Genomic DNA, 24,671 nt, shown 5'->3' with positions numbered 1-24,671 from the left:
ATCAGCACTCTCCATCCTTCCCCTTCACACTATCTTTGTGATGCATATCATGATTCAATTATATTTTCTGGCAAAATTACACTTTTTGCTCATTCTAAACTGAGAAAGGGAAAGTCAGCTACCAAAATCTAGCTGAGAAATGCATTGCTAGTCCTATAAAAATCGCTCTAATATTTTTTCATTTCGGTGTGTTCAAGTGGACAAGAGCATCAGCCATACTACTTTATCCAATCGTATAAAAATGAATTGTGTATTGCATACACTTCTAATTCTGAGTCCCTATTTCAGCAGGACCTTGCTCCCCCTAGAGGGCGCTTTTAGTCAGCTGTCCGGAGATGGAGGAGGGAGGTTATCTGTGGTTAACTTTAACACCCGGGGAACCTGAAACTCTCACATTCCTGGCATAGCAGCTAGCAGGCGAGCCCAGCCTCCAGATGCCTGCCCTGCTTCCATTTAGTACGGGAGGAGCATTCACAGCCGGTGTTAGCAGCAAGGAGAAAGCAGCATCTTTCTACCCTCCTTGCATCTATACTTTTCTAGGTTGACTAAGAAGATCTTATTCTAAATATCGGATTCTGACACATTGAATCTCCTCTGTCACATTATGATTTGGTAAGTTTCTTTACCAGCCTTTTTTTTTTAAATTCTAGTAAAGGAACTGGGGGGGGGGGGGGGGGGGGGATACATTAACTATTTAGGGGGGAAGTTATCAAGCTGGGCTACTGTTAAGACAGGTTGCCTTACTACAAGTCGTGCTATTTTAGCACAGGGTTCCATTTTATGCAATGAAATCCCGTACTAAAATAGCACAGCTTGTGGCAAAAATCACCCATCTTAGGGGGAAGTTATCAACGTGGGCTACCGTTAAGACGGGTATTTTACCAATTCTATTTTAGCACAGGGTCACATTCCTTATAAAATGAGATCCTGTGCTAAAATAGCATCATTTGTGATAAAAACAACCCTCATAGGTAGCCCACGTTGGTAACTCCCCCCCCCCCCCCCGTAATAAAGTACTGGATGCTCTGCAAGGAATGATTCTAGAAATCAGAGGCAATCGCAGCCTATTCCTCAAGCAGAAAAAGGAAGAAAAGTGAAATAAAGTAACAAAAAATAATTGAGTAACTTATTTTCGTTCTTCATGAGAAAGTGGATAATTTGTAGAAGGCAGGGTATGCTTACTGTGCCTTTCTGCCTTTTGTATCATCACCAAGATTTAGCCGTAATAAAGCTCGCTTTGCATGTCTTATTTTTAGTCTGGGGTTAGGCGAAAGATTTCTCTTTTTGTGGCATTTTGTGAATGCTTTCTGCGAGTTTTGCAACCCTTCTCATTTCCAAAGAATGTTAATTGCCGAACTAACCCCTGTGATGTCATGGCCGAAGTATTTGGAAAACAAAGACCCAGAGCAGCAAAAGGGAGAGAAATGCCGGAGGAGGTTCAGATTTCATTAGGTTTTATGACTTTTTGGCCTGCACTATTTCTATAATGTAAATTTAATTTTAAGAAAAGAGGGCTTCCTATCCAGCAATTTTGAAGTGCTGTAATCATGTACAGGTTGGGAGAACTGCTTCATATTCAATTGCTGTGCATGTATGTGTATTAGAAAGAACAGACTTCTGTTCGGTCTGTAATCATTTGTGTGGTGTAAAGAACTGTCTCTTATTGGGGGCTGAAATCATGATTGTAATCAGGTCTGCTGTACAAAGAACTGCTTTCCATTCGTGATGCAATCATGTGGTATGAAGGGGATGTGCCATGTATTTAGGAGAGAGAAGGAGAGTGTGGAAGAAAACAACCTCCTAGTGCTGCAATCAGAAATTTCAAGAATATATATTAAATATGAGTTTAAGTTGGACAGGGATGGAGAAAGTCATTTTGTTTACTAATAACTATCACATTACAAGTACTAGTAGGAGTAGTGGCCTATTGGTTAGGGTGGTGGACTTTGGTCCTGAGGAACTGAGTTCAATTCCCAGCATAGGCAGCTCCTTGTGACTCTGGGCAAGTCACTTAACCCTCCATTGCCTGCCACATTGAGCCTGCCATGAGTGGGAAAGCACAGGGTACAAATGTAACAAAACAAACAACTATAACTTACCTTTCACTTCAGTATAATATCACTGAAATATCAGTATTTGTCAAATGCCCCATTCATCTTTACAATTCAAAGGGGGCAACAAAAGCAATAAGAGAGTTTGGCATTTTAATTCTGTGACATCGCAGCAAAAGAGTACCTTTCATATCAAGTGAATGAGATAATATAAATCTCCACTATTTCCTGGAATTTTGTAGTATTAATAATATAAATATCCCCAGAGAAAGGGTATTGCAATTTATTGCACATCTTAGATGCTCTAGATTTAAGTGGCCTGCATGCTTTTTATTCAGCAGAAGCCAGTTTATTTATTGTATTCTTTGAATATGATTGTTTCCCATGCATAACTGCTTTATCTCTGCCTCCTTATATCTTATTCTGTATGGGTATCTACACATGCACATGTGAGAATGCCCAACTCAGCTTATTTTTCAAAATACCAGCTTTAGGGTCAGACTATTTCCATTTACTTTGATGAGACAACTTGCCACCGTTCTAAATTCTAACATAACATTAATGGGAATCAGTTTGGTGTAGCATGCAGTGGAATGCCAGGTTAATGATAAAGCTCCATCTCAACAGGAAGAGGAGCAATGCTAAGAATGCCAGTTTAAAACTAGAGAAACAGCACAGAGAAAGAATTCAGATCACACACTCATACACCCCTAGCCCTCTTTCATGTTGTGCAAACCTCAGGAGCTAATGTTTCAATACAGTTACTGATGAAATGGGCCAAAGATTGTAAAGTATTTTGTAATTGCTCTTGCTACTTTGATGCCACCCAAGGGTGGACAGACTAGTATCTAAGACTTATAGACCTGTTTTACGATGGGTTCCTGATGGATTCCTAGTGGTGAAATAATGAAGTATTTGAAAGACATGGCTTAAGAAGACTAGTTCCATGTACCAGAAAGCTTTAGGGACCTAGGCAGCTGTGGCTCTTAGAACAGCTGCTTCAGACTTGTGGGTTGAATTTTTCATGTTTGGAAAAATAATCAGACCATTTGGGGAAAGTACATCTATAAAATAAAAAGAAATAAAATTCTTTTTGGCAAAATGAAATAAAGTGCAGTGTTATTAAATCTGATTATGAGACCACTGATCTGAAAAGCGCATATGCAACATCAGCTTAAATCATTTTTGTGTTGGTCCAAGAAATGGTTTCATAACTTGTAAGGCATTTGACATATTAGAATGAAACACTGATCTTGACATTCTGCTTAAATACATCTGGAATTCTACTTGTAATGAAGTTCGGGTTGTCAGCTCCATAGGCCACTAGGTAGCATTTATTTAAGCTTAGCTAGCTCTGTAATTCCTGGGCAGTGAGCTCTGTTTCTTCATCCCTATCTGCAGGTTATGCTGCAAGGGGAAGTGGAGTGTTAGGGAACCTAGTATGATCAAGCATTCCTAAGAGACATCCCCAGAAGTTACAAGTCAAGGGAGAGAAGGGGAGGCATAATATTGGTAAGCAATCTTTGTGACAGGAAAATTAGGTGCAGATATAGCAATGGGTCTGATCTAAGACTGGTTAGCAAAGTTTTATCTGTCCAAAATAGCCATTTAACCTCACAAACACTATAAATCACCTATTAATACTAATGATACAACACTGGTCCTGTCTTCCTGTCAGAAAACTGTGTCTGGAAGGGTACATATATGTATATTGATGATGCACATGCATATAATTGCTTATCTGTGATTATGACTAGAAAACAAAAATGTGCATGCATGGTTAATCTGATGGACTGGAGGTGGAAAATCATAATAGGGTGCCTGGGCTCCTTCTTAGCCACCATTTTACAAAGACACATGGGTGCATATGTATCTTTATAAAATACTAGCATAAGAAACAGAAATCGCACCCACCATGCACATATAAATTAGCATATTTTATAATATATGCATTACTTGTGAACTTCATCCATGCTTTGCCCAAACTCTGACCCTCTACATTCTTACTTGCAAAGTGCATACCATCATGTCATCAAGTATACTTTAATGCAGTTTTATATTTTATAATAGGCTATTTACATTTGTATGTAATCACATATGTGCAAAAATGATTTTATAAAATTACCCCCATATAGCATATTATCATTTGTTTCGAGCATATAAATTTGTTTTTATTTACTTAATTAAAAATGGAATCATGTAAAATGCTTCAGAAACTTCACCCAGCAGCTTTTCTGTAATTCTGCCATATTTTCAGAGGGAATATCACAGTAGTACTTTACAAGTGTGACACATTCAAAATGAATATCATAGAAATACTACAGTAATAACAAGGCAAATAGGGTGCTAGATCCAGAGTAGTAACTTGGTAAAGGCCAGATCAAGGAGTTCTAAATCCATCATATACTAGCAGTTCATACTGTACAAAATATAATATAAAAACCTGCAATCCCAGACTATTTCTATAATGAAACTCAATTGTTTATTTGGAAACAGAGTTGGTAGCCAGAATAGTTTTAGTATATGCTATAAGTAAGCCTCTAATTTTGGTATGGTGCCCTCCTGTATCCAAACTACAGAATGTGATATCATGTGTCTGATAGTATATTTTCCTTTTTCTCCAGGCTCTCTGGTGTGGTTGTCAGACCTTAAAGCATCAGGATTATTTTGTGGGAATTTTTCTTTTTGTTGGGTTTCATTGCTTTTCAAAAGGATGAGGACAGCGGAGGATTCTTCAGGAACAGTCCTACACCGTCTCATTCAGGAGCAATTGAGATATGGCAACTTGACAGAGAACCAGACATTGCTAGCCATCCAGCAACAGGCTCTACGTAGTGGGAGTGGTAGTAATGGAAGCCCCCAGTCTTCCCTGGAGAGTCTTACTCAGGAAGAGACTCAAATGGTACAACAGTCCACGCGGCAGGAACCCCAGGGACAAGAGCATCAATGTGACCACTTTTACCTGGAGAATCCTGTGCACCAAGTCTACCAGTTCCAGCATAAAGGAGAGGCACTTCCCACCTATGAAGAAGCTAAAGTCTACTCTCAGTATTATGCCTCACAACGAGGGCAAGCCTGCCATAGAGCCCATGCCAACCAGGGCCAATGCCGTGCCAATGCTGGAGGCACCACCCAGATCAATGGATGCCAAGATGAGTTCCTGAAAGAGCTGAGGCATGGCCATGTGAGGTCATTAAGTGAGCGTCTTATGCAGATGTCCTTGGAAAGGAATGGTACAAAAAGTCAAAATTACATGAGCTCCTCCCAAAGCTATCCACAGCTTTCCAGGAACTATCAGCTCTCTGCTTCTAGAGGGTCACACACCAAGGAGTTGGAACCATCTGGACCCCCTCCAGACCACCCAGTCTTTGTTGCATCGCAGGAACCCTCCATCAGATACTCATTGGAGTCCAGGCAGTATTCTAGAGAATGTGATATCTTCCAGCAGCCTGAACTCAGGTAAACAGTTTTCCATAATTCTATTGGCATCGAGTATTAGAAACATAGAAACATTATAGCAGATAAAGGCCATCCAGTTGGCCCATCCATGCCACCCATCTATTCTTCTCCCTAAAAGATCTCACATGCTTGTTCCACAATTTCTTGAATTCAGATATAGTCTTTTTCTTGGTCTCCAGTACCTCTACCGGGAGGCTGTTCCATGTATCCACCACCCTTTCCGTAAAAAAATATATTTCCTTAGATTACTCCTGAGCCTAAAACCTTTTAACGTCATCCTATGCCTTCTCATTCTAGAATTTTCTTTCAATTGAAAGAGACTCGCCTCCTGTGCTTTTATCAATAGATGACCTTGTGATTCATTGCAGAGAACTACTGCAGACAGTGACTTAACTGTGAAAATTCCAGTTTGATTTGTGGAATTGATTGCTAATGGAAGATAGTAGCCCTAGCAAGTTTTATAGGTTTAACACTTAAGGATGTTGATCCATTTCCAGCACATTCAAAGCTTCTCATAAAGAGAGTTGGATTAAATTGTAATAACTATACCCAGCCATGCTTTTGCATCTCCTTCCACTTGGAAACATTGCCCAGAAGTTTGGTTGTTGGAGTCTGTGAAGGAAGGATGTTTTTAAAACAATTAGAATTGTTAATGCTTGGAATTTATCCACTTACAATGTAGTACATGAGCATATAATAAGGGAACAGGAAACTAAATACCAAGCCATAAAACATAGCCAACCAATGAAACTTGAGTCAAAATATAGAGAATTGGAAAATGGTCTAGTAACCATTTGCAGAACAGGACTATCTCAAGTTCTGCCCTCAGGGGCAACACTAGGGGTATAACATGACATGCACTTGCTAATTAGAATCATCCAATGTATAACAACCTGCAGTCTTCCCATAAACAAGTGAAAAAGGTAGGGACATGGCCTAATCTTCCCACAGAGATGCATTAAGATAGATGAACATTTGGAGAGTCTCTGCCTCTTCTTGTTCACACATCCTGCTCAACTTGTTCCATAGTAGATTAGAATGGGCATCCTACACTTTAAATTTCCAAATTGCCACTTTTATACAAGTTTAGCAGGTTCTACATCTTATTGTGAGATAGATAAAGCAAATTGTTACATTATGAGCAGTGTTTACTAGAATGTTTCCCCACAGACACAAAATGAAAAAAAAAAACTTTAGTAAATAGGTCCTTTTGATTTATCATTGTTGCTTTACAATAGGTAATTTTAATAGCAAGTCTTTCTGCTGATTCAGAACTGGTACATCTTCAAATGGATGAAACAGGACAATATACAATTATCCCCCCCCCCCTCTAGTTTTTGTGAAAATGTGGGTTTTTCCCTATGGCTCCTTAATTGTGGTAGGCTTCATTGTTCTTATCTGTCCCTCAATAAAAATTAATTCTGCTTTTGTGAATGTCAGTAGATGAGTAAGGGATACCTTTCTCCTACATAGATGTCCCTTAAAGTAGTTAGCATGTAGCCTTCCTCACTGTGAAGCTGTAAGGTTTGAGTTCAAGCCGGAACACTGGTGCAGTTAGGTCAAGTTCTATAGTACACAAGCAGGAAGATATAATTTCAGAGCGGAAGTGCTCTGTTTCCTAGACGAACAAGAAGAGAACACATTTATTTGTCCATGGATTCTAGTCGATCTAATCTGTTGCTTAGCAACAAAGCTCACGCTTAACTGTAATGGACAAAAATAAATCCATTCTCCTTCAGGGAAGGCTATTTAGGATATAGTGCTTATTAAATAATTAATTATGTCTGATGTGGAGTATGCTTGTTCTGGCCACTAGCTCCATGTCATGTTTTCGTTTCCACCACCTGCCGCGGGAGGGCATTCCAAGCATCCACTACTCTCTCCGTGGAAGTATTTTTTCATGGAGAGAGTAGTGGATGCTTGGAATGCCCTCCCGCGGGAGGTGGTGGAAATGAAAACGGTAACGGAATTCAAACATGCGTGGGATAAACATAAAGGAATCCTGCTCAGAAGGAATGGATCCTAAGGAGCTTAGAAGAGATTGGGTGGCAAAGCCGGTGGTGGGAGACGGAGATGGTGCTGGGCAGACTTATACGGTCTGTGCCAGAGCCGGTGGTGGGAGGCGGGACTGGTGGTTTGGAGGCGGGGATAGTGCTGGGCAGACTTATACGGTCTGTGCCAGAACCGGTGGTGGGAGGCGGGGCTGGTGGTTGGGAGGCGGGGATAGTGCTGGGCAGACTTATACGGTCTATGCCCAGAAAAGGACAGGTACAAATCAAGGTAAGGTATACACAAAAAGTAGCACATGTGAGTTTATCTTGTTGGGCAGACTGGATGGACCGTGCAGGTCTTTTTCTGCCGTCATCTACTATGTTACTATGTTGCTATGTCATGAGATTATAATCCCATGCTTGATCTTCATACTTGCACTGCAGTACTTTCTGATTATGGCGGTCTTAATTGGCTTTCACAGATCAGAAATTAAAAGAGATTTACTCACTAGAAGAGATATAGAGCTGCACCTGAATCTTGTCAGGAGTTTTTAGGATGAAAGCTTTGTCATGAAAGCCAAACCTTTTGTATGTTGTTACTTTTTGTGTTTTGAATGGTGAATACATAGACTAGGTTGATTATATGGTGATTGTTCCTATATTGTGTCTTTGAAAGCAACTATATATTGGCCAAGCAAGTTGTTTGTTACCATATATCCAACATATATACATGTATTTTTCTCATGAATGTCAGAAAAATAGACTGTATTGAAATCGAGTGGATGAAATCCTTTCTGTATGCTGCTAAACTGATGAGCTTTTTTTTTATTATTCTTTATTTGTATTTTTAATATACAATTAACAAGGATAACCTTGCAACAGAAACACAGGCAAATAATAAGTAATATTGATATTCTCATCCTACATCTTTTCAAAATATTAAATTAAAAGAAATATCTTATACAGGACAAGAAAATTAGAATTAACTAATCAATAAACTAAGCAGTGGCATACCAAGGGGGGGGGGGGGGTGGGGGGCGGTTCGCCCGGGTGCACGCCGCTGGGGGGGGTGCTGCGCACCTGTCGGCTCTTCGTTTTCATGCTCCCTTTGCCCCAGAACAGGTTACTTCCTGTTCCGGGCCAGAGGGAGCATGAAAACGAAGAGCCGGCAGGCGCGCGGCACCCCCCCCCCAGTGGCGTGCACCCGGGGGGTTCTTTTGCTGGGGGATCGGGGGTTCTTTCGCCGGGGGGGGGCATCATGCTGTTCCGGGGGGGGGGGGCGCTGCACCCAGGGGTGGGGCACATCGGCGATCCGCCCCGGGTGTCAGCCCCCCTAGGAACGCCACTGAAACTAAGGAAATACATTAGCCTTTCTTAGACTTCAAAAACGGAAGGGGGGGGGGGTGATAGAGTTAGAGAAGTTTTCAAAATAGGTAACATATACTAAAGGTAAAAGCTGCCTTTTCTCCAAATTATTTCTACATTTACTTCAACTGTTTCATTTCTAGAAACGATTTCAGTTGTTCCGGTGAAAAGAAATTCTATTTAGTTTGACCTAATTTTACTACACATTTAGACGGGTATGCCAAAAAAAAGGAACCCCCAATATCAATTGTCTTTTGTTTCAAAGCAAGAAACGCCTTTCTTTTCTGTTGTGTTTGTTTAGTCACGTCTGGATACATCCAGACTTTAGATCCACAGAATTGAGCCTTTGAGTTCTGAAAATAAAGTCTTAGGATATTATTATAGTCTTGCTCAAAAACCAGAGAGATTATTAATGTGGCTCTATCAAGTATTATTTCCGTTGATTGTTCCAATATTTCAGAGATATTTTGTAAATCAGGTATATTGTGTTCAATTCCTCGTAATTCCCCCTTTGGTTTAGGAATAAAATAAATCTTGTTCACTGGAGGAATAGCCTCTGGGGGAATTTTTAGTATCTCAGTCAGATATCTGCAGAATGAATCTGTCGGGGTTACCCCCGATAGCTTAGGAAAATTTAAAAGACGGAGGTTAAGCTGTCTATTATAATTTTCTAGCTGCTCAATTTTCATTCTCATGTCCATATTATCTTTAAGAGCCACATCTTTAAAATCCTTAAGAGAATCTACTTCTTTTCTCAAAGTTGTCACTTGCTTTGTTAAGTCTTCTTTAACGGAAATCAACAGTTATTTTAAGTCCTCAAATTTGGCATTTAAATTTATAACATCACCTGAGGTTTTCTGGAGTGTAGTATTCATCCGGTCCAACATCACCCAAAGCGTTTCCAGTGTCACCTCTGAGCTTTTCACTGAGGGAAGCAAAGTTCCATCAGCCTTCAGGGTTGTTTGTTGCGGGCCTGGTCCTTGCTGGTTGCCCCTTCCGATACACTTCCGGGATCGGCAGGGTTTCCCTCCAGGGCCGCCGTCGACGCTGGACAAGGAGGGATCGTCGAGATAGATGGTGGTGAAAGGGAGGTTTCCTCTCCCAGCGGGGAACCCGCTTCTCCGGGGACCTCCGCTATGGGATCTTCCTCCCTCTGAGATCTGGAGAAACCGGGGAAGTATTGTTCCAAAGACGCTTGGGCTGGGGAAGACGTCAAGGTAGGCTGAGGAACTATCCTTAACGCTCCCTTTCTTTTAGAATGAGGCATTGTGCGCTAAATTGGAATAAAATTTTCCCAAAACCCTCGGAACTTTCAACCACCCAACCGGTCAGGCAGCCATCTTGACACGTCCCATCTTCCGGTGGAGCTTTTTATATAAGTAAAATTCCACAACAGAATTGTCTTAATAAAACATTGAAGGCTTGCAGTGTTTTTTTTTCAGGTTAATTAACATGTAATATCTAAGACAATTTGATAGTTTAGCAAGTAAAATTTAGGCCTCTGCATGTAATAAGACCCATTAGACTATTATGTTGATGTTATTTTTTTTTTAATCACCTATAGAGTGATGCAGGCCCAAATACCTCAGCCTTTTATGCAGCAACAGCATAGTCTGCGATACAATCCCCTGGCTTCCATCACTCCAACTGGAATGGAGGCCCTAATGACAGCCCAGGTCAACTCTGCCAGTGGTCACATGGCTCAAATGGAGGCATTGCTTCGTGAGAATGAAAAGCTGCATAGAGAAGTGGAGAGCTACAGTGAAAAGGCAAACCGGATTCAGAAGGTAAGGCAGTGTGCCTAGCAGCAGAGCCCAGTGTTGAGAGCATAGAGCTATGAACCTGGAGACCCCTTCACCTTCTTTTCTCACTATTCCATATGTGTTTTTGAGTAATGTATTCTTGTTGTGCTCTTAGCTTCCAGACTCTAAGCGTGTAACATTTAACCTATTTATGTCAAGTAGTGCTATAGAAATTATGGTATTCACTATCTCTTTTTTCCTAACATTGTTGTGAGGCTGAGCCACAAACTGAGGGCAGTCCTAGATTGCTCTCTAGCTGAGAATGAGAACTTGTACAATACTGGAAGTTAATGTCCTGCCACCTGACCCTGTCAGGAATACGATTACATTACAACCATTGCCAAAGCAGAAGCATTAAATCTCTTGCTTAACAAATTTGACTTACAATATTATATAAATATAATATACACTCACATGAATAGTAGGAGTGGTAGATTTAACAATCCTTGTTTATTTCTTTTTATTTTGGTTACTAACTAGCTCTTTGAAAACCTCTGTCAGACGTAAAGAAGCAAGCAGGCATGGCAGGGGGGCAATCTAAATTGAAATCTAGTTTATTTCCTAAGTAAAACCAGTTGACTCAGTTGAGGCAAGTCAAAAGTGAGGTGTATTGCTAGAACTGAAAGGGTAGGAAAAGAAGTCAAACAAAGACTTATGAGGACCAAAATTACTAAGTATTTTTCCTTAGACACAGAATGAGAAAAACGCCTTAGTAAATTGGGCTTCTGATTTACAGTGTGAATATTTAATTTGACTTCACTTTTCTAAGTAGCAAATCTCAGCCAGATACAAGGTTTAAAAAACATAGGCCCCTGTTTACAAAGCCATGCTAGCAGCTTTCAGTGCGGTAATGCCGATACAACCCATTCACTTTGAGTGGGCTGTGTTGGGATTGCCGCTTGGCAGCTGTTAGCATGACTTTGTAAACAGGGGGAATAGTTTCAAGAAATATTTTTCATTTGTTGTTGATACAGTATAGAAGGGCTGAGAACAATAGACATTTTCATTATAGAAAAATGTTACGGTCATTTTGTTCAAAAGAGGTTGGCAATGGTGAAGAACCAGAGTTCTCATACATGCTGCTCTCTTTAAAACTAGTCTGACAGTATCCTGTGTGCTAGTGGCAGATGCTCTGCATTTCTGGGCAAGCTGAAACTCAGCAGAATGTTTGACAATCACCCATTTGTCTCCCTGCTCTTATTTTGCAAAGTTCATTTGCCTAAACATGGGCAGCCTCAGGCATCTCAAGTTTCACCAGTATTTTAGAACAGAATCTGCCAAAGTAGAGCCTGTTTTAAAATTCAGGAGAAATGGATGTTTATGTGCCAGGTGCATGCAGAATAAACATCCATTTTAGAAAACTAACCGAATATAATATCGACTAGTTCTAAGCCAGCACATAATTGTGTGTACTGGCACATAAGCAGTTATCTTTTTGACCTTGGAAACACAATTGAGTACTATCCCGACGCTGTCACAGTGACTTGTTTCACTTGCCAGTTTGGCATTTGTGGGGGGGGGGGGGGGGGGGGGGGGACGGGACAAAAACACAGGGGGCTTAAGGGGGGCAACCCTCCTCCTCAATCCTTCCAATGGAGTGCAGCTATTTACCAAATCCTATACATATTTGGTAGTAGATGCAACTCCCAATGTTGTTCTTTTAGGACATAGAGGTTTAGTCCCCTTCTAAATGGGGAGTAAATATCTATGAACTTGCCATGCCTTTGTCATGTCACAAATATGCCTAGACCATGCCCTCTTGCCATTTGCATGCATTTGGGCTTGATACATGCTTTCATGGCTTTGTAAAATGGGGACTTAGACATTTATGCAAGATAAATGTTTAAGTGCTGGCTTATGCATATATCAAATGCAAATAGGGCATGTAAAATGAGGTCTTTTTTAAAGTCTTTTTTTTGCTTACAATAAACAGAAAATAATAAACAATGAACCCCTGAGAAAGATAAAGCAGGTGGTGGAGGAAGTCCTAGGCTATTCCCCCACATTGTCAATTTTGAATGCTCCTTCCTAGCTGTTACAAAGCAGCTGTGAAGCTGAGGCATATCGAGCAGAAGCCTCTGAGTTCTGACAATTGTTGTATGGTTTAGAATGAATCACTTTCACCTTTATTATGGTGTCCCTGGCATCAATCACAGCTACATATACAAAGAGAACCCTGTTCCTGGCTGGCCCTGCTTGAGAAGAGAGCTATTCCCCTGCATGTAGATGGACAGTTTGGAAGAAATTCTGGAGATTAGAGGAGAATATGGGAGAGAAAAGGATTGCAGGAGGGAGGGATTAAAATAGAACTTGATTATAAATATACAGATAACTCCTATATCAGTGTATGCATGTATTGTTAAAAAATAAAATAAAAAACCTCTATACCTGCATTGTGTACAGGCCAGGGTATAACTCAGCTGTGGTTTCTGCCTTTTTCTTTTTCTCTGTCTCTGTCATTCTTAGCTGGAGAAAGAAATCCAGCGAATTTCTGAGGAATATGAGAACTTGATGAAGGCATCAGCAAAACGGGAAGCTTTGGAGAAGACCATGAGAAACAAGATGGAGGTTGAGATGCGCCGACTACAGGATTTCGACCGTGATCTGAGAGGTTGGCTCCTAGCAGAGGGAAGACAGGATCTTAGAAAAAGTAACGCTAAAAGGAAGGCAGGTCTTTGGAAACAATAATGAAGCTGGGAGTGCAGGTCTTTTGAAGACGTAAAAGTAGAAGGAGGGCTGGTTTTTGGAGGCAGTAAAGGTAAAAGAAAGTTTGATCTTTAGTGACAGTAACTATGAGCTTTCTTGAGCTGCAGAGTTTTTAGCCTGACTGTTCAATTGTAAAAGCATTTCTAATAAAGGAATGTCTCATAATCCACTGAGGCAAAGGCCTTTCAATATCCTCAGCATCCATAGCACCTTTAGGGGTAATTTTATAACTGCAAACACACACTTGATCAGATTTTCAGAACAAAATGATGAGCATACTTTCTGCTTTGACAATCAATCCAGAGGAAATGTGCACTTAGATTTTACACTTGGTCTTGGCACACAGAGTTTTTTCAGAATTAATTTGGCATTTTCATAAGTATGTATTTAAGTGAAAACCCACCCCCAGGAATGCCTTCATTCAGTTTGGGTAAATTTACATAAGTACATAAGTAATGCCACACTGGGAAAAGACCAAGGGTCAATCGAGCCCAGCATCCTGTCCACGACAGTGGCCAATCCAGGCCAAGGGCACCTGGCAAGCTTCCCAAACGTACAAACATTCTATACATGTTATTCCTGGAATTGTGGATTTTCCCAAGTCCATTTAGTAGTGGTTTATGGACTTGTCCTTAGGAAACCGTCAAACCCCTTTTTAACGTCTGCCAAGCTAACTACCTTCACCACGTTCTCCGAAACGAATTCCAGAGTTTAATTATGCGTTGGGTGAAGAAACATTTTCTCCGAGTTGTTTTAAATTACTGCACTGTAGTTTCATCACATGCCCCCTAGTCCTAGTATTTTTGGAAACCTTGAACAGACGCTTCACATCCACCTGTTTCCCTATCCACTCATTATTTTATATACCTCTATCATGTCTCCCCTCAGCCGTCTCTTCTTCAAGCTGAAAAGCCTTATCCTCCTTAGTCTTTCTTCATAGGGAATTGTCCCCATCCCCACTATCATTTTAGTCACCCTTCGCTGCATCTTTTCGCAATTCTACTATAGTCTTTCTTGAGAGACGGCGACCAGAATTGAACACAATACTCAAGGGGCGGTTGCACCATGGAGCGATACAACGCATTATAACATCCTCACACCTGTTTTGCCCATACCTTTCAACTAATATAGCCCAACATTCTAATCACTTCCTACCGCAGCACCACACTGAGCAGAAGTTTTCAGCGTATTATCGACGACAACACCAGATCCCTTTCTTGGTCGTGACAGGTCCTAACGTGGAACCTTGCATGACGTAGCTATAATTCGGGTTCTTTTTTCCCACATGCAATCACCTTGCATTTGCTCACTAAACGTCATCTGCCATTTAGTCACCTAGTCTCCCAATCTCGTAAGGTCCTTCTGTAATTTTTCACAATCCTGTCGTGAGTTAACGACTTTGGAATAACTTTGTGTCATCAGCAAATTTAATTACCTCGCTAGTTACCTCCCATCTCTAAATCATTTATAAATATATTAAAAAGCAGCGGTCCTAGCACAGACCCCTGAGGAACCCCACTAACTACCCTTCTCCATTGTGAACACTGCCCATTTAACCCCATAATTTACAGATATATCAGGTAAACATTTATTAGTTTCTGCAAGTAAACACCGTTTTACCTGTAGAAATACTTTTGATAATTACTCTTCCTGTGTATTATGAATAATTTAATGGAAGAGAAGGGAGCGGTAAGGAAATAATGAAGCTGTAAATCTGCAGTTGTAGATGGCAGGGAAGATGGGAGTTTGTACATTTCCGTGGGTTGTCTTCCATTTTGTGCTTTGGGCACTTGATGATAATGTTTTCTCTGATTAATGTGGACTTCAAAAGGCGTACTGCAACAGGAAGGAATTCATAGTATGTATTTGTTTATTTTATTTATTTATTTATTTAAATAGAGCGACTGGAAACTGCAAATAAGCAGCTGGCCATGAAAACTTTGGAGCAAGAAGAAGACAGCCAAGAGACTGTGGCGAAACTGCTGGCTCAAAGTGAGTTTGCATACGAGTTTCTTTCATAATAAAAAGGCTAGGCTTATTCTAACCCTTTGGTATAAAACTCAAACCTAGGATCTTTTTCTGTATGCTCATATTTTATAGGTTCTGTGTAGGTGCAAGAGCCAGAAATGCCACTAGGTTTAGGTGTATTGGTACTTAATGTACCGCCTTTAATGCCAAGCAATTCAAAGCAGTGTACAATAACTATCAGAAAGTAGCAGAAAGGAACTTCATTAATTGATAGGACAGAGAGGATAGGGGACAGCAGAGGTAGTGGAAAGATACATATTCAGGGAAACGATCATGGAGCAGTGCAGACCCTACGAGACCAAGGCGCAGCTGAAGACCTGGGTAAAAAGATGGGTTATTGAGGAAAGTCCTAAACTTTTTATAGGACATCTCCATCTGCAAGTACCTACTGTTTTCAGAACAGTCCTGTTGAGAACCTTCTAGTGATGTTACTTTTTTGATTGTCCAAGATTAGAATAATAAAGAACACATTCTGAGCTTTGCTTAGCATATTACCGTATGGAGAGAGTAATTATATAACAGTATGTCTATGTTTAGGGCACAAGAACATGTCTATTTGGAGCCTACTCTATAAACAGAAGTATGTTCCTACTTTTCTTTATAGAATACTAGCATGACAAGTCAAATGCGTGCATATGTTTTAGACAGAAGCATGTACACCTGCCATAGAACTAGTGGTGGTGATTAAACCTAGGTTATAGTATTTTATAAACTATGTTCACAACTGTGTGCCACATCCACGTAAACACCCATCTGCTGTTGAAAAGCAGGTATGTTCACATACATGTGTAAATGACTAGAATACTGGCATTTACATGTATATCTCACAGCTGCATCTAAGCGACTTCTTATAGAATTACCCCCTAAGTATGTAAATAATAAAAAGCCCATGTAAATTTTAGATAATGAGCTTAACAAATCAGATCAGATTTGGAGCATGTGTATAGATTTACTACATATATTAAATTTTGATTTCACTTTTAGAAAATGGCCTTTATAGGAAGACCTTAAAGCTATATCTGGTAAAATAAGAAGTGCATGCAGGTGCCTTCTTGCTGCACTACATGGATACTGTACAGCACAGTGACATCAGATTTGAAATGTGAATAATTTTGGCACATATTAAACTTCAACATGGCATCACTCACATTGTTATTTAAATAGAAAAACATTTGGATATAAATCTTGCAAGGAGTTACTATTATGTAGACTTGAATAAAAAATATTATCCAGCTTATTTTCGAAAGAGAAGGCCGGCCATCTTCCGACACAAATCGGGAGATGGCCGGCCATGTCTCACGGCCGGCGAAATCGGTATAATCGAAAGCCGATTTTGGCCGGCCTCAACTGCAGTCCGTCGCGGAGCCGGCCAAACTTCAAGGGGGCATGTCGGCAGTGTACAGAAGGCAGGACGGGGGCGTGGTACGAGATGGCCAGCTTCGCCCGATAATGGAAAAAAGAAAGCCCTGACGAGCATTTGGCTGACTTTACTTGGTCCCTTTTTTTTCAGTTCCAAGTCCCCAAAAAGTGCCCGAATTGACCAGATGACCACCGGAGGGAATCGGGGATGAGCTCCCCTGACTCCCCCAGTGGTCACTAACCCCCTCCCACCCTCAAAAAAACAACTTTATAAACTTTTTTTGCCAGCCTCTATGCCAGCCTCAAATGTCATACCCAGCTCCCTGACAGCAGTATGCAGGTCCCTGGAGCAGTTTTTAGTGGGTGCAGTGCACTTCAGGCAGGTGGACCCAGGCCCATTCTCCCCCTACCTGTTACACTTGTGGTGGTAAATGGGAGCCCTCCAACCCCCCCAAACCCACTGTACCCACATGTAGGTGCCCCCCTTCACCCATAAGGGCAATGGTAATGATGTAGAGTTGTGGAGATTGGGTTTTGGGGGGGGGGGATTTGGGGGGGCTCAGCACCCAAGGTAAGGGAGCTATGCACCTGGGAGCTATTTTAATGGGGTTTTTTTTTATTTTTAGAAGTGCCCCCTAGGGTGCCTGGTTGGTGTCCTGGCATGTCAGGGGGACCAGTGCACTACAAATGCTGGCTCCTCCCATGACCAAATGCCTTGGATTTGGCCGGGTTTGAGACGACTGGCCTCGGTTTCCATTATCGGCAAAAACCGAGGCTGGCCATCTCAAACTCAGCCATCTCTGACATTTGGCCGGACCCAACCGTATTATCAAAATGAAAGATGGCCGGCCATCTCGTTCGAAAATATGGTTGACCCCGCCCCTTTGTGGCGCCATCCTCGGAGATGGCGGGCCCCGTTCGAAAATGCCCCTCCACGTGTTGCATTTTGGTGTCTGTACTAGTGAATCCAATATAACTTAGAGGGGTATGTATTCAAAGTGATTTAAATGGCCAAGAGGGGCTCCTGGACATTTAAATCACTTGTGCAGGGCTATCTGGGGACATTCAGTGGCACTTAACTGGATAATGCTGCTGAATATCCCCACTAACTGCCCATATGGAAACCGGCTAGTTTGTGGGCGGTGAGGAGCAGAATTAGGACAGAGCAGATGTTTAGCCAGTTAGTGGTAATTTTCAGTCCGCTTACTGACTGAGCACTGCATAAAGTTAGGATAGAAAAAAGGCTGTCGTAACTTTATGTGGAGAGTCAACCAGACATGAGGCTGAATATCAGCAGTTGCCTTGGTTAACTTCCAAGTCCTGGTCAATGTGTTGCCGTCCCTCTCCCTCCCTTCAGCCCACCCCTCAGAAACAGAGAATCACTGTCCCCCTTCTAATCCCCCTCCTACCCCCTCCCGGGAAGCATAAAAGCAGGCCCCCCTTTCAATTTCCCATCCAACCCGGGAAGCAGAGAATCACAGCCCTCCTTCCTTCTTGCGAGTACTGTGAGACTGCCACTACAGGTTGTGGCAGCCATTTTAAGGAGCCAGCCACCAAAGGCAGGAGCAGGTGGACATTTCTCTTGCCCCTCGAACCCCAATGGACCACCAGGACATGTCCAGGTAGGCCTAGGGGAGCCTACGGTGGTGGACCTGGTTGGCTCTTCTAACCCTTGGCGGGAGGCAAGGGAGGGAGGGGGATAAGAAGGAGACGCTTTTTCTGAAGGAGTTGGGAGGGAGGAAGGGGGGTATCAGAAGAGAACTGCTTCTGAAGAACTAGCCCCAAATAATCAAGCTGGTGTCTGGACATGGCGGCTAATTTAGCTACCACCCGCTGAATATCTATTGGTAAATTATATTTCTTTAAACCCTTAAACTTGCTCCCTATAACTGTAGTCCATCATCGTTCAGCACAGTGAGGGATGCTTTTATGAAAAGAGCATGTTACCTTCTGCATGCAGATTTCCCCCACTAATATCCATATACCAGATCCATTCAGATTTGCTTTGTCTGTCTCCTTTTCCTTCAGTGGTACTGTTGAACCTTCCACACATACAATGCTTTTGGTCTAACTCCATGAAATTGTACCCCCAGCCTAATGATCAGCCATCTACCAAATAGCAGAATCCATTGGCACCAGAGATAGAAAGCAAGTACTGAACCACAGTATAGAAATTACTTGGAGTTAAGCAACAGGCAGTTCTAGACACAGAGGCTGTAGTAGAAAGTGTAAGAGGCTGCAAGGGTGGAGCAGGAGACGTCTCTCCTTTGCTGTTCCCCAGGGAGAGCTGAGCTGTTCTTGGCTCTCAGAGTTGAGCCATTAATCACACAGCAATCAATGTGACCTGAATTCCTGAGATTCCAGTGGCTGTTCCTGCCCTTCTGGTATACAGCTCATCCTCCCTCCGCTCCAACATCTTTGCCAAACACATTTCCCTTAATCTATTGTTTGTCTTCATTTAAAACAAACAAAAAAAAACCTTTTAAAAAAGTCAGAGAATATTGTTTCTTGGGCTGGGATACAGGGTCTGGCCTACACTTCCTCTTCTGTTTGTCTCCTTTCTTGAATGTTGCTGACTTTGGTTTGGTTTACAAGGTCATACAGCACTAGGGACAGACACTATGTCCCTGGCACATATTAACCAAGCAGTACCTGGAAGAGAAAGGTGGTGGAATTACCTATGCACCTTATCTAACAGAGAAGTCTTTTAACATACCCAGGAGAAAAACAACTAATGTGCCTGCTTTTCAGAGTAGCGTAAGACATTTCCTGCTTTTGGCCTTCACTCTTCCATCTGAAGAGCTCAGAAACACTCACTTGTGTATCCCAAAAAAGAAGCAATAGGGAAAACGTGAGTTTTAAGTCTGCTGTTGGAAAGGGAGTAGGAAAAGTTTGTGTTTATCTGCTTTTTCTTCAGAGCTTGGCCTGAGCTACTTGAGTGGCTGAATTATTATAACTGTGATTTGACACTGAAAAGAGATGTTACATTCATTGCTCCATCTTGGCATAGCATACAGAACACAAAGAGGGTAATTTTACAACAGGACATCTATGTGAGAAGTCCAAAAAGCCATTTATTTTAAACTTATTTTATAAAGCAACATGGGCACCTGTGTGCTTTCATAAAATGTTCTCACATTCAGCAACAATAGTGCACAAATGCCAATGCACAAATTTACACTTTCTCAAAAGAAAGTGTGCAATTTTATATATACTTTCTGTGTATATAGGCGTATTTTTTATGATATGCGTGTTCGTCACAACTATGCCTCTGCTCCACCCAACCTTGGCCTTAGGAACATCTAGATGTAGGTCACATAAAAGTAAGTGCACATTTTTTAGGGAATTCTATATATGGCGCATAACGTTATGCGCTGTGCCAAAATGGGCCAAAAATGGCAGATCTGCATGGAGCTATAGTTACACACTTAGTTATAGAACAGCGCCTAAGTGTTTCTGCACACAGATCTGAAAAGGGGGTGTAACAATGGGGAGGAATATGGGCGGGTCTGGGGCATTTCCTTAAAATGCAATCAGTTATAGAATTAGGGGGATCTATGCCTAATTTGCATGCCGGGATTTACATCTGGTTTCAGTTGGTGTAAATCCTCAGGCCTAAAGTTGGGTGCAGATTCCGGTGCTATGTGCTATTCTATAAAGGACACCCATCCTTAGGCGCCATTTAGCACTGTTTTTTTTTTTTTTTGCGCTGATTTTTTGGCACCATATACTGAATCTAGTTATTTCTGTGCATATGCTTTCTATGTCTGTATGTAATCATACAATTTTAGAAAATCCCTTTTTAGAATGCAAAACAGGAATTAAGTACAGAAAAAGCTTTAAAATATTACTTGCATACAGGACTTATGTTCAGACTCTCCGATAATGTCTGTGATCCAGCATGCTCTGAAATTAGTGATTCTGTTGCCTTTCAGAGCCATATTCACTTATGTTTCTTCTCCTCACATCTCTGCCTGAGGCTGTGGGATATCTGCCTAGCAAGAGTCATGTATACAGATCCTGAAGAAAACCAGTTTCTCCAGGATCTTCATCCTGTGGTTGCTGCCCTACTCCCTGCCTCAAAGCAGCCACTTACGTCTTTTTCCTTTTGGTTTTCTTTCCAGTTGTGGGTGGGGAACATGAGGTCTCAGAACACCAGCAAAATCCTCTATAAATGCTGAAGGGACGTGTCTTCTTCAGGCAGTGGAATAGGATATACATGATTTGATGTTTTGCCTCCTCCTGTAACTGTTCCCTCCATTCTTTTTTGTTATTAGCTTCCTTTTCCCAAGCTGTGCTCACTTCTAATGATGCTCTGAAATTGTCATTGTATGGTCTGGTATTATGGTGGCATTTCTATGGTAATGTTTTGGATATGCCACAATATTTTTTGCTACTTCTGATAGTGTAACAGTACTGCACAGCTCTAGATGCAGAAAGCAGAGGGGCTCATTTTTGAAAAGTACTTTTTTTGCATTTGTACAAAAAAACTGAGAAATCTAGTTCCAATAGACTTTTTTTTTAATTAAGATAAAAGTGCATTCCTCTTCCCAGTTGCTACAGATCTCCTGCTCTATGCATATAGAATGCCACATTCCTATCACGTGATAACATTGATGCAGTAATAATGTCTGCACCCCATCTTTAATTTCCCAGGTCGAGAGCACCAGCAGGAGCGGGAGAAGTTGGAACAGGAGGTGGCACTGCTGCATGGTGTCAATGAGGACCAACGCAGACGTGCAGAGCTGTTGGAACAGGCACTGAGCAATGCCCAGACTCGATCTGCCAGTCTGGAAGATGAACTAAGGATGAAGCGAGCTTATGTGGAGAAAGTGGAGAGGCTGCAGCAGGCCCTGAGCCAGCTGCAGGCTGCCTGCGAGAAGCGTGAGCAGCTGGAACTGCGTTTGCGCACTCGCCTGGAGCAGGAGCTGAAGACACTCAGGGCACAGCAGGTAATGTAATATAATGTTAGTTTTGGCAAACTGTAGTCATCAACCACAAGTGCTGCTTTTAGACACTGAACTATTTATTTTCCAGAAGTCTGGAAGCAACATGTGACCCTTTAGTGAGATTAACATTACTGAGAAGCTAATGCCTAATTTTTGAAGGACATAAAAAAAAATATAAATGGAACTTATTGAGTCACAGTAAGCCCCATTTTGCACAGAAGTCTAAGGGCCCTGTTTACTAAGCAGTGTTATAGGTGCATTAATGTTTTTAACGTGCGTTAACCATGTACACGCGTTAACCATATATGCGCCTACATGGTTAACGAGCATGCTAAGTGTAGGCATGCTAAAAACACTAACACACCTTAGTAAACAGGGCCCTAGGTTAGAAAAAGGATTTCCAAATTGAGACATTCAAAATTTGCCAGATATTTTACAAAAGGTTCACTGAATGCAGAGCCTTTTGACAAATATGTCTACGAACATACAGAAGTACACAAGTATTTGTCAACTCATACAGCAGGAACAGCTGTTGTAGAAAAAAGTATGTGCAAAAATGATCAGCTTCCATCAGGATGTTACACGATACATACTGGTAAATACACCTGTAAATGCTGATTTTATTTATTGATTGATCGATTGAGATTTATAAACCACTATTATAAAGAGATTTGTCAAGACAGTGTAAGTGCTAGTAAATATGCATGATCTTACAAAAGAACATGTACAAGAGGAGTCAACATAAACCTGTTGGCTTTTTTAAATGGTTGCTAAAGCCATAAGGATATTTAGGGGAAAGGAAAATAATTTTGGATGTAACTAACACTTTCTTCAGTTGTAGCTCAAGGTGAATTAAATTTAGGTATATTAGTTAATTTCCTGTCCCTAGAGGCCTTACAAGTTTGTACCTGAGACAAATGGGCTTAAGTGACTTGCCCAAGATCACTGCTCTATCCATTAGACTACACCTCCACTCCAAACATTATAGCCCCCTCGTTCTCTCCTTGAAGCCCTGATGTGTGATTCAGAGGTGTAAATGCTAGTGGGAAAGTTTTTGAAATACATGTGCAATCTCCTTGTAAAATTGGAAGTATATACGTATTTTAAAAGTTCTGCCCATTTCAAGTATTCCCCCTTGAAATCTGTACATGCTGCAAGTAGCAGCTTTCTAAAATTTTTACTGACTTATGTTTGCCCATTTACACAAATAAACTAGCATTCTTCATATGAGTGCTGCCTAATCCTTCCAAAATTACCTCCAATGTGCTGCTAAATAGGACAGTTTTGAAACCTCATGCGGATATGGAGTTTTCTCTTTGAAAATGTGCCTGGCATGCACATGGATTCAATTGCACCCAAATACTTTCACTCCTTCAACTTAACTGTGCCCTTTTTTTGGTGTAGCTAAAAGTATGCACATTGTGAATTAGAACAAGTACTATTATTTGCATACTAGTAAAAAAGGCCCGTTTCTGACACAAATGAAACGGGCACTAGCAAGGTTTTCCTCGGAGTGTGTATGTTTGAGAGAGTGTGTGTGAGAGTGACTGTGTGTGAGAGAGAGAGTGAATGTGCGAGTGCGTGACAGAGAGAGAGACTGGGTGCGAGTATGTCTGTGAGAGAGAGAGTGTGTGTGTGAGCATGAGAGTGTGTGCCAGGACTCCCCCCTCCCTCCCAGTTCCAGGGTCCCCCCTCCCTCCTGCCCTCTGAGTTCCAGGGTCGTCGTCCCATCCCTCCGAGTTCCAGGGTTGTTGTCCCCCCCTCCCTCCCTCCGAGTTCCAGGGTTGTTGTCCCCCTCCCTCCCTCCCTCCCTCCGAGTTCCAGGGTCGTCCCCTCCCTCCCTCCCTGCCTCCGAGTTCCTGTGTCGTCCCCTCCCTGCCTCCCTCCGAGTTTCAGGGTCCCCTCCCTCCCCTGCATTATGCTCTCTCCCCTGCATTCATCCATATGCAGGCAATGTCCTCTGTGCCCTGCCCCCTCCATCAATCCATGTGCAGCATCTCTCCCCTGCCCCCTTCACCTCCCTCCGAGTTCCAGGCCCCCCTCCCTCCCCCCTCCGAGTTCCAGTGTCCCACTCCCTCTCTCCCTCCCATTTCCAGGGTCCTCCGTCCCTCCCTCCCAGTTCCAAGGTCCCATGGAACTGGGAGGGAGGGGGGGTGGAGAACTTTGGAGGAGTGATGTCAGCAGGTGGTTACAATCCCAGTGACACACATTGGAACGTTGGAGAAGAACGTTGGAGGAGAATGTTGGAGGAGTGATGTCACCAGGTGATTACGATCCTAGTGAGACACATTGGAATGTTGGAGGAGCAAATTATTATATTAGATGGGTCTGGTGGGTGTAATACGCTGCACTGGCACCCAGGTAAAAACTAACCAAGAAGATCAAATCCTTGTGGGACAGGAAAATACCTACTGTACCTAAGTATGACTTGCCTTGAGCTAGTACTGAAAAAGGTGTAAGCAAAATCTTTATTTCTCATCATCATTTCTTATTTGCAGAGACAAACTACAGCTCAGTGTGGTGCCTCTGAGCTCAGCATTCCCATACTCACTGAACAGTTACGAGAAAAAGAGGAACGCATCCTAGCCCTGGAGGCTGACATGACCAAGTGGGAGCAAAAATACCTGGAGGAGCACACCATGAGGCAGTTTGCAATGGATGCTGCAGCCACAGCTGCAGCACAGAGAGACACAACCATTATTAATCATTCTCCATGCCATTCCCCAAATAGCAGCTTCAATGAGGACCACCTAATGGCCAATCATAGACACCAGGAGATGGAGAACAGGTTTGTAGCTCTTGAGTTTCAGAGTACAGGGCTGAGAATTATTGAATACATAAGTTTGGTAGAAATAAAAAAAGATATTTAAATTGGTCTTTTTGTTAAGTGGTTTAATATAAGCTTTCATGTCTGCTGACTGCAAACTGTGATGATGGACATGGAAAGTGTGTCTTGAATTA

General features: G+C 41.9%; 1 protein-coding gene across 2 annotated transcripts in view; it reads left to right on the top strand.

Moving 5' to 3' along the window:
• The first annotated feature begins 456 nt into the window (after positions 1–456).
• AMOTL2 (angiomotin like 2) overlaps positions 457–24,671 on the top strand; it is a 38,891-nt gene continuing 14,676 nt past the window's right edge. For both annotated transcript variants that reach the window (XM_030217228.1, XM_030217227.1), the window contains exons 1-7: positions 457–612; positions 4,676–5,510; positions 10,431–10,653; positions 13,135–13,279; positions 15,274–15,366; positions 21,418–21,713; positions 24,209–24,498. In XM_030217228.1, coding sequence (XP_030073088.1) covers positions 4,765–5,510; positions 10,431–10,653; positions 13,135–13,279; positions 15,274–15,366; positions 21,418–21,713; positions 24,209–24,498 — 1,793 coding nt within the window. In that variant the 5' untranslated portion in view covers positions 457–612; positions 4,676–4,764. The remainder of the gene's footprint in view (positions 613–4,675; positions 5,511–10,430; positions 10,654–13,134; positions 13,280–15,273; positions 15,367–21,417; positions 21,714–24,208; positions 24,499–24,671) is intronic.

The sequence above is a fragment of the Microcaecilia unicolor genome, chromosome 10 (genome assembly GCF_901765095.1).
Source record: "Microcaecilia unicolor chromosome 10, aMicUni1.1, whole genome shotgun sequence".
Taxonomy (NCBI): Eukaryota; Metazoa; Chordata; class Amphibia; order Gymnophiona; family Siphonopidae; genus Microcaecilia; species Microcaecilia unicolor.
The sequence above is the reverse complement of the archived record's forward strand: the minus strand, read 5'-3'. Positions and strand labels throughout refer to the sequence as shown.